Below are 10,590 nucleotides of genomic sequence, written 5' to 3' on the forward strand. Positions count from 1 at the left end.
CTTAGCATTTCTACGACAATAATAAGTAATACTTTCTAGTTAAAAATAAATCAAATATACTTAGAAAGTCTACAACAGGGCCATAAAAAGATTTTTTGTTGTTTAGAAATGGAAATTCTTAGCTGGAAACCATTCACTGATTCATCCATTCATTCATTCAATGTTTTAGGTATTGAATATAGACACTGAAATGAAATATGATAATCAGGGAGCTTTGCATCTACTTGGGGAGAAAAGGATTATAAGAAAGTGCTATGGAAATACCGTAAGTCATGCATAGAGGCACTTAGCCTAGTGCGGGGAATGCGCACATGTGTGTGTGTGTGCGTGCGCCCGTGCTCATGCACATACCTCTGTAACTGGAGAAAGTGAGGGCAGGTAAAAAATGGAAAAGGATAACTAGACCATGCAGAAAGAATATACAAAAAAATGCAAGTGGGATGCAGGATAGTATGGCTTGCTTGTAGAGTGTGGAGTTCCCTAAATTGGAAATTAGGGGACAGGGCAGGAATGGTACACATGCAATTTAGAGCATTAGGCAGGGCCAGATCAGAAATAGCCCTGTACAGGGAGATGGGGCTCATACCTGCTATTTAATTAATACATTTAGTCTAATATCTAGAGACTTAGAAGACATGATGCCAACAGAGGTAGCTTCCGTAGTGTGTGTGTGTGTGTGTGTGTGGTCACAAGTCCTCATCAAGGCTATGCTCTTCCATAATCCAGTATTTTACTGAAACTTATAAAAGAAAACTAAAGTATCTGGCGCTCATCTCAATGTGAGGCCCCTTATCTTTGACCATAGTGATGTCAGGCATCTTACATCAGATCTATCTTTTCTTTCTTTCTTTCTTTCTTTCTTTCTTTCTTTCTTTCTCTTTTCTTTCTTCTTATTTTTGTAAGGGTTAACTCAGGAGTTGGCTCTGGTGGAAACTGCTACCTCCCTGCCCTTTGCTATGGATAGAGGTATAGAGATTAACCATAGGGATCCTAAGACAACTTGCAGGCTCAAAAAGCCCCCAATTGCATGCATGGGAATTAATTTCATATCTTGCAGAGTCTGATCTTGGACATAGGTAGAGGCCCAGATCCTGATTTTTTTTCCCATTGCATAGCTTTATGATCCTGGGAAATTATTAACTTCTATTAACCTTAAATTTACTCATCTGTAAACTGAATTTAATAAAGTCTACCTAGCTGTACTGCCTTGCCAAATTATGTAGACATGGTATATGAAGTGAGAGATACAAAGAGCACAGCAGTTAGTAGGAATTCAAACCCTATTATGTTGTTATTCTAAATATAATTGCTTAGCAATTTAGAATACGACCATCCCAGAAGTATCCAAATGGAATGACCAGTAGGCAACATCAGGAAAGGCAAAACTACATTAGGACTAGATAGGGCCTTGAATAACTATTTGATCCAACTCCTTCAATTAACACACCATGATCATTAAGATAAGTCGATAACCTCTACGAGGATACTTTCCGGAAAGTGTCAGAGTTTTGATGAATGAAGAGTTTCCCTTATGTATTAAAAATGCCATTATTGGCTCCAAATGAGTACACTGAATCTTCCAAACAAAATTCCGTTGAGTGAATGACTACTGTTTTATGATCTTTGTGGTAACTAGACTTTCTCCCCACCTTCCTAACTAACGAGGATAATTAGCTTTGTGCATACAAGCCATATTTCAGCAGAGTTCTGGCATATAAACTAAAGAGCTCTGGATCACCAACTAAAGCTTTTAGGAAAATTTCAAATGATGTAACATTATTTTGTTTCGTAACAAATGGGCACAGAAAAGTAAAGTGTTGTAGGTAAGGCAAACTAGGTCAAATAAAAGAAAGGAGAGGCTACTGGGAAGAGCAGGGGGAAAAAAAGAAAACTTCAAGTTAGAATACAGCTATTCATTTGAATGAGAATAGGGGCTGGGGTGAGGTTATTCTAATGGAAACTAATTTTTTTCACAATTCTGTACCCTAGGGTGGACGCTGTTCTAGTTTTTCATTTACCTGTTCCGACTGTGGAAATACCAATCTGGTCTGGAGATGGGGCTATGAGGGCTATGAGGGTTCGAAGCGAAAGAGAGTTCACATGGATTGTCAAAGATGAGCCTGTTCAACCATGGGAAAACCTTTAGGACTCTTTCAAATGAGCATTATAGTGCTTCCTTCACTTCTGTTGATGGTAAATACCACAAAACCATACCGCACTTTCCTGCTGAAAAAAAAAAAATCAGCCTGATCTTTGTTTATTTATAATATTACCTATTGATTGGGTTTGTGCCTAAGCTTCAGATAACTCCGGGTATACTGCATCTCTTTACTTAACGGTGTTTATGAATATGATGGACCTCCTCGTATATTTTAGATGAAGTTCTGTCTGTGCTGAAAGGCATCGTCACAGAATAAAGAGTTTTTTTCTTTCTTTCTCAAGGCTGTTATCTCTGTGAACCTGACATGCACCACCAAACAGTTAAGATCCTTGGAGATCATTCAAAGTGACTTGCTGGGTCAAAATTAAGGCTGTCATAACCACATAGCATCGGAATATTGGCCAAAATAAAGAGTGACCCTGTAAGTACCCCATGCATTGCAATTTCTTCCATTATCACAGTCTTCCAACACACTTAATATTTGAGGAATCTCCTCAGTCAAATGCTGAGCTGCTATTCTGTTTGGGAGAAGATACATATCTCAATTGCTGCTTTATACCCAAGCCTGCGAGCACGGCAAAGTTCCATAACTGTACGGGCATTTGACATGTTAGCTGTGGCGTAACTGGGGCCAAAACCGGTCAGCATTTCAAACTCTCAGTTTCACCTGAACCAGCTCTCAAGCCACATTGTTTCTTCTTGCGTCAACGGAGTTGATATTATATGTAAAATGGTTTTTCATTTAACACTGGCCTATCAGAGCTACATTCAAAATTAACTAATTCCCTGAGGGTAAACCCAAAGGAAATGTTGTAGCTACTTAATATCCTGAAAATCTGGAATGGGGGAATTTCCAGAGTTTTTATTACTGGTTGGTAATTATGTTCTCTGCACAGATTCATAATAGCTATTCTGTAGCTGGCCTTCTAACCTGACTTTAATTTTGTTTAATTAGAAACTTATAAAATCTATAATCGGGTAAGCATTCATTTCTCTCTTGCAGACAAATGCCCAAGTTTTGGTCAGATTATGAGAAAATTAAACACACACACATATGCATTCCACATGCAACAATGTAATAATAAAATATTATTATTGGAATAATACGATCAATTAAAAGTTGTTTTTATTTGAACAAAGTTCACAAGCATACTTTGATACCATGGAGCGTCTCAGGCAAATAACCCATTTATAGGGCTACTTGCACAAATGACATAAAATGTTATTTCTAAAAAATAAAAATCTTGAAAAATATTATCCAAATAATCTATAAACTTCCACAAATTGACTATTTGAAAAGAGATTTACCTTCCCCACTACATACATATAAATGTTAACGGACTGTAGATAAATAGTAAACCAGATCCCTAAATTTAATGGATAAAGTATGTGGACAGTTGAAGTCTGGAAGAATTGCACAATATTAATTTTTTTTTTCCTTAGTAGTTCTGCATCACAGGTTCTAAAGACCACCAAGATAAACTGAGTTGAGAAGTAATTTTCTGCTGTCATGCTATTGTATTAACACATTTTGTTCAGCATAATAAAAAAAAATTGTCATTATTCTTTAAGAACATGGACCCCAAAATATCTAGCAAGGAGCGTGCATTCAATTGAAATGTTGATTGGAAACTGGGGAAATTAAACTGTCACTGATGAAATACTAAAGCTCATTATCGCAAAGTTCCATTTTAAATGTTGAGAATTAGCTTTATTGCTGCATCAGTAATGATAAGCATGAGCCTTAAATCCACGCCATTTGGGTTTTATGAGCATTATTACAACATATTAACCATAATTCAATTAATTTACAGAAATGGGCATTCTACAATTTATTTTTTCCCTTACTCTTAAGAAAAGGTGCTACATCAGGAAGCCCCAACCATATTCCTATAGAGTATGTTCTATCTATTTTACCCTTACTCCTCTCCCCACCTCCGTGGATCTTCAAAATATTCACTATTTCCAGATAGGTAAATGCGCTAAGGGAAAAACAGCTCTTTCGCTGCTGCACCTTTGCATCATTAGGACAATACTGACCTCTAGTGTTTTAGGAGGTAGAGAGGCTAGCTCAGCACCAAGCCTAACTTCCTCTAACTAAACCACTTAGATGTTTTTCTAAAGCACCATGGGAACAATTTCACTTAAAAGAAGGAAGAGGAGGAGGGGGGGAGGGAGGAAGGAGGAGGAGGAGGAGGAGGAGGAGGAGGAGGAGGAGGAGGAGGAGGAGGAGGAGGAGGAGAAGAGAAACATCAGATTGCAACCTTTTCCTACCTATTCTCTGAAATGATTTCTACACCAAGTCCCTCTGGCTCCTCCCTTTTTGAGAGGATGACCTCTTCAGCACTCCTTTAGTAGAATACTAACTTTGATAAAATCTTGATAAGGCATCGCCACTAACTGCAGATTCTGAATCTCCAAAACTTCCAATCGCAGACAGAAACACTGGCTCTGCTTTGGATCATTTTCAGTAAACAACATTTGTCTAATTGTCTTCCCTTGAGGTGCAACTCTGAGTGGAGTATCTCTCAGTCAAGGTCCTCTTGAACCTAAGAGGGTGGGCAGGGAGGGAGGAGGACCCTCAAGCACTAAGTCGTCTTCCTATCTTTCTCTAAGAATGATGCTATGTTCCAATATAGATAAGCATTTCTGAGGTTCCTGGCTGGGTGGGTGGGTAGCAGACAGGGGAGTTAAGCCTAGAAACTCAAGGAACCTTGATAAACCATCTTTGGAAACAACACAGATGGCTTAATTGCGTTCTTTCTCATTTAGGAGTTTCCAAGCTGGAAAAACTTCCCTCTCTCCGCCTAGAGAGGCAGCTGAGCAATTGAGCTTGAGCCTCCGATGGCTCTAGCGATTTATTCAACTTTGACGAACTCGGTTCTTTAAATACACAGTGCAGGTGGCGGATCCCCAGGTGTCCAGCCTTCCTGCCTGTTAAATTAAATGCCCTGCGCTTGCTGAGGTTGGAGCTGGGACGACGGAGGCGCGCTCAGTGCATGCTCATTCTGTGTTCTTTGGCACAAAGATTTGGGGGGTGGAGTGTGCATCAAAGCTCTTCCTCCTGTACCAGGGGCAGCCATTGATCTTGTGGTTTGACTACGCCGGGCCATGAGTCTTAGGCCAGAACTCCCAATCCTGTTACAGCGGTGCCAGCGGGTTGCACGATACCCCGACTGGAGCCTTCAGCCTGGGGGGTGCGGAGAGCCCTGCCTTGCCAGGCGCTGGCCATCGCGCAGACCCCCGGCAGCCGCATCCGGGATGCGGGATGGATGGATGAGCCTCTGCCACCGAGTGCAGGGCTGGGAGCATCCCTGGCTCCGGAGCGCGGGCCCTGCTCGGGAACGGCTGCGGCGGAAACCAGACAGGCCAGGCGAGAGGCTGAGCGCGGAGAACCTTCCCCAACGCCCGAACTTTGCGATTCCGGGAGAAGGGGAGGGAATGCAGCGGGGCCGGCTCCCGAGCTCTGCCAACTTTTGGGATGGTTTGCGCGGCGGCAGCACGCAGTGGGCATCCCCCTTCCCCGCCGCTCCCAGCACACACGGTGGAACCTGCTCGGACAGTTGCGCGTCCCCCCCGACGCCTGCGCTCCCCTCCCCGCCCGCCCGCCCCGGCCCCGGCCCCGGGGACTCACAGTTCGTCGCCGAGGATCCTACATGCCACAAGCCGGAGGAGAGCAGCAAAGTGAAAACGCTGGTCAGCCGTGGTACAGGATCCATTTCCCCGAGTGAGCGGTCGCTCCCGGCCCAGTCCCAAATTTGCAGGCGCCAGGCGCGGCTTCCTGTGCGCGCGCGTGTGTCCCTGTGTCCCTCTGTCCTCGGCACCGCCTGGCCCCCTCCCACCCCCCCAGGACGGCCACTGGCGGCTTCACTCCATCCCGGGTCCAGGCGGGCCACCGAAACCCGGGCTCTGCCTCGGAGCTGCGGCTGAGGCCACGGTCGGGGCGCGCACCTGCCTCTCCAGGCGCTGCGCTCGCCCCCTCGGCCCCTCGCCCCCCGCTCCCCCGCGCAGGTCCGAGCCCCGCGGCAACCCCGGGCGGCGAGCGGGCGGACGCCCCTGCACCCCGGCCGCCGGCGCTGGACTCCGCACCCGGCCCGGCCGCTCCTTATAGGCGAGCGGGGCGCGCGGCACCGCCCCCGGCCAGGCCCGCCCCGCGCTCGCCTATAAGAGCGGCCTGGGCGGGTCCTCGGCGCGCTCGGGCGCCCCGGCTCCAGGCCCCGCGCCGCTGCCCTGCGCCCCCGCTGCCCGGGGCCGGGACCCTCTCCCGCCCCTGCCCTGCCTCCCCGCCCCCGCCCCCGCCCGGGGGGCCGCCGAGAGGCACCCACGCCTGCACCCGGGCCTCGGGAACGCTGCTGCCCGAGGGGCGCTGGAAGGGCTCGCAAGACGCAACGCATCAGCAGGAGCGGGTTTGCCAGGGACAGCTTGGCTGCGAGCTAACGAGAGGCTTTTTTTTGGAGAGGAGAGGGAAGACTTGACTCCTGGAGGGATGCGCGAGGTCTCCTCCGTGTGCTCCCACTACCCCGCCCCCCGCCCCCCGCACCCCGCTCCCACCGCTCGCGCTCCCGGGGCGGCCGCATCCAGGGGTCCCTCCCCGCTGTCCGCACGCAGCTTGGGGCGGGCACTGCAGGGCTTTCGGCTCCCAAGGGAGGGGGCACGGATCAGGGGAGGTAACGATGCGAATCAGGGTGCGGTCTGGTTGGCCTCTAAGGTTGGAGACCCGAGCCCCCCCCCCAGCCCCCCGCACACCCTCTTTCGGCTCCTGCAGAGGGATTTCAGCTTAAAAGGGGGTGGGGTGGGGTGGAGTGGGGTGGGGTGGGGTGGGGGGAGGAGTGGTGGCTTCTTCTTCCTAGAAGCTTCCTGTTGCAAACTCTGGTTCTGTCTCTGGCTTCTAGTTCACACCTGGGGACTCTCCTGCTTTAGCATAAATCAATTTATTTTGTTTTTATTGGAAGCTGTCAGGGAGCTGCCAAACCTTAACACAATGAAGGACCATAATGACTTCTCCTATGTGAGGCTTGCGACCAAGTTAGGCTCAGAACCACCTCAGAGGATGTGGATGCCTCCTCTTCCCTCCCCACCACCCCCAGCAGCAGCGTCCAGGCAGCTGATTTCACGCTGTAGGTTCCTGACAACAGCCTTGGCCCTCAGCTCTCAGCTGCGCGGGGACCGCAGGTTGAGCTTCTGCAGGAATCCTCAGGTGAACCTTGTGGTTTGGGTTAGGGTTGGACTCAGGGCATCGGAATGCTAAAAGGTAGTTGAGTGACTGTCGGATTTGCGAGACCATTACTTTATTACAGGGAGAAAAAAAAAAAGAATTCTGAGGGGCCTTTCACCTGTAATTTACAATGACCCTCTCTCTTGTCTGTAAGCTGCTGCTTCTTCTTTTTTTTTTTTCTTTTTTTGAAGATTTTATTTGAGAGAGAGAACCAGCGGGGTGGGGGGATACTGGAAAAGGGAGGGGAAGAGAGACAGGCAGACGCCCTGGTGAACAGGGAAGTGGAGCTCAATCCCCAAACCCTGGGATCCTGACCTGATTGGGGGTTTGGGGGTGGGGGGGAGCGGTGCTTGCCTATAAGCTTCACACCGAAAATAATTATTTTAGAGGCTAGTCTTGCGCAACCAGAAGACCTCTCCAGCATAGGCTTTACCTGTGGAAGAAAGGCCATCCCAGGAGATGGTGCACTACAACGGATTACAGCAGAGGTGATTCAAAAAACTGACCCTGTGGCAGGGGTCTGAGTAAGGAGGGGCCTAGTGTTCAAGGTCAAGCTGATCAGGCCTGCTTTTCCTACTGAGGGCCCCAAGTGGCTGCCACTCATCTTGTAGCCTTTGAGCATTTCGGGTTTAAAAACACCTATGTGGTAGCTTAATCATACTAGAGAGTGTAGGAAAAATAGGCACCATTATCCATCTTTGTATGTTCTTTAACACTTGGACATTCTTTAGAAGAAATAAAACAGCTGTTTAACGTTGCATCCCTGCCGTTTTTATAAATTATAAGTTACGAGTATAATTTATGTTACTTTTGCATTTTTGTCTAATCCCATTTATCTCCTATCATATCTAGAAGTACTTTTTTTTTCATTCTGATACATCATGTTTTTATACATTTATACATCCACACATATTTACATACCTAAACAATATATGGTATCACTTTGACTATCTTTAATCAATATATAAATGATACCATGTTGTTTCATTTTGCACACCTTGCAATTTACTTAATATTATATTTTTCAAATTTATGTGTTTGGATACATGTAGTGCTGATTCTTTCATTTTAAACTGCTGTATTATATTTCATTTTATAAATATGCCACAATTTATTCGTTAATTCTACTGCTTATGAATCTACAGACTATTTCCAGATTTGTTTTTCTTTGCCTTTTTTAATTTTTTAAGCGGGGGCTGGGCAATGGGGGGAGGGGGGAGTGGCTGACAGAGGGAGAGGGAGAGAGAGAACCTTAAGCAGGCTCCATGCCCCGGGCAGAGCCCTGTGCAGTGCTGGATCTCACAACCCTGACATTATGACCTGGGCCAAAATCAAGAGCTGGAGGCTTAACTGACTGAGCCACCCAGACATCCCTCCAGGTTTTTGTTTTTGTTTTTGTTTTCTCAACATAAACTCTTATACCTGTCCCTTAGTATTTCTCAAATATGAACTTAGGAGTAGGATTTCTGGGTCATAAGGAATGCTTATCCTCAGCTTTAGTATGTCTCTCCAATTGCTCTATTAAATGATGTTAGCGATTCACACCCCTTCCCCCACTAGCAGTGTGTGAGATTCCCCCCAGCTCCACAGCCTTACCAATAAAGGCCTCTCTTTTACATATGGGAAAATGATATCCAGGGAATACAAGTTTTGGTTCACTGAGTTTAATGCTCTACAATATAATCCCACCTTCTGTACCAATCCAAAAATATTTATTTTTTTTTAATTTTTATTTTTATTTATGATAGTCACAGAGAGAGAGAGAGAGAGGCAGAGACACAGGCAGAGGGAGAAGCAGGCTCCATGCACCGGGAGCCCGACGTGGGATTCGATCCCGGGTCTCCAGGATCGCGCCCTGGGCCAAAGGCAGGTGCCAAACTGCTGCGCCACCCAGGGATCCCCCAAAAATATTTAGATAAATAAAATATTTATTATATTATATATAATTATGGAAGATGTGGGCTTAATTTCCTTTCACAATGACTTAAATTGCATGTATTTGTGTCAATAAAATGTGCTTGAAATATATATTAAAAGACAATCAGAGAAATTGTTACACAAAACCCCCAAACTGTGAATAATGTTCTAGATATTAGTAAATATTGGAATTCTGAGTTTAGATGCCCATATGCAAACCTAGTGTATACTATATAAATTGCACCTAATTTAAAGTCCTATTTACAGTTGTAGCTTTTTTTCCCTCTCTCTCAAGTACACCTGTTCTCAGAGCAACTTTGAGCCTTAAACAGCAGACATTTGTCTAAGATTTGTTAACATTTCAGTAAGAATACTGCAGCTCTGAATAGAGTGAGGGGTAAACAGCTGTTCTTCTTAGACAATAGTGTAAACAATGCCATCTTCTGGGGGCATTTTGCCAACAAGTTTTTATTAGCTGTAGAATATTAATCACTGTTAAAACTGTTCCCAGCCAGATTGATATTTACCTTTAGAAATTCTTTTGTAAACCTTTTAGTCTGATAAATCCACCTTTCAAATGCTGAAGTAGAAGCTGAATAATCTCCCCATTTTCCCCCATGTTGCTTTATTTAGAAGAACTCATCCTTGCGGAGTGCCTTACTTTAAAGAAGCTTAAAAATTATGCATAGATAGAGCAGATTGATTGCTAACAGGAAATGGGGGAAAATGGATAATTGAAATCCTCAAATGCCTGCATATTTAGAATGATAAATCTGAACATCTTCTCAAGACAAACTTACGTCTGAAATCTTAAAAAAAGGGAATGAAGTGGACAGGATTCAGTGTTCATGTCCCTTTAATTTTCCCTCAGGCCCTTCTACTTCTTTCCCTTTAAAAGAGCAGAAGGGGAAGAATCATTCATCAACCGGAATCTTAGCCTTGGACTATTCAACATGTGGTTTGCCTCATTGATTTTGTAATCCTTCTGTGAGGTATGCAGTAGGTATGTATGGTAATCTGCATTTGGTCTCTCCAGAGGAGATCCTAAGAGGAGACAGATATTGACATGTTAAGTATCATACAGAATTAATGGCTCAACCCATTTGGCACTTTTAAATGAACCCCCCCCCCCCATCTTTTTCCTTTATATTTAGAGAGCTAATAGATAAAATTCACTGTAACATATGGGTACCTGGCCTGTATGGAAGAAGAGTCAGCATTGGTCACAATAGGCTACTCTGTTGTATTAGTGTTTTTGGATTATTTCAGCTTCACATATTTATGGGGTTTTTTTTAA

At 45.1% G+C, this 10,590-nt stretch overlaps 1 protein-coding gene and 1 long non-coding RNA gene across 5 annotated transcripts in view; one reads left to right on the plus strand and one right to left on the minus strand.

Annotated features, from left to right (window-relative positions):
• The window catches only part of CNTNAP5 (contactin associated protein family member 5), a 792,545-nt gene extending 786,323 nt beyond the window's left edge, over positions 1–6,222 (minus strand). For all 3 annotated transcript variants that reach the window (XM_041739874.1, XM_041739876.1, XM_041739875.1), the window contains exon 1: positions 5,796–6,222. In XM_041739874.1, the coding sequence (XP_041595808.1) occupies positions 5,796–5,880 (85 nt within the window). In that variant the 5' untranslated portion in view covers positions 5,881–6,222. The remainder of the gene's footprint in view (positions 1–5,795) is intronic.
• A 150-nt stretch (positions 6,223–6,372) lies between these two features.
• On the plus strand, positions 6,373–9,171 carry LOC121482132. Of its 2 annotated transcripts, none has more exons than XR_005985515.1 (3): positions 6,373–6,656; positions 7,114–7,358; positions 9,125–9,171. It is a non-coding gene; the product is annotated as an uncharacterized LOC121482132 (long non-coding RNA). The 2 variants fall into 2 exon arrangements; XR_005985516.1 differs by lacking the exon at positions 9,125–9,171 and adding an exon at positions 7,764–7,850.
• Positions 9,172–10,590: the final 1,419 nt, after the last annotated feature.

The sequence above is a fragment of the Vulpes lagopus genome, chromosome 24 (genome assembly GCF_018345385.1).
Source record: "Vulpes lagopus strain Blue_001 chromosome 24, ASM1834538v1, whole genome shotgun sequence".
NCBI lineage: Eukaryota > Metazoa > Chordata > Mammalia > Carnivora > Canidae > Vulpes > Vulpes lagopus.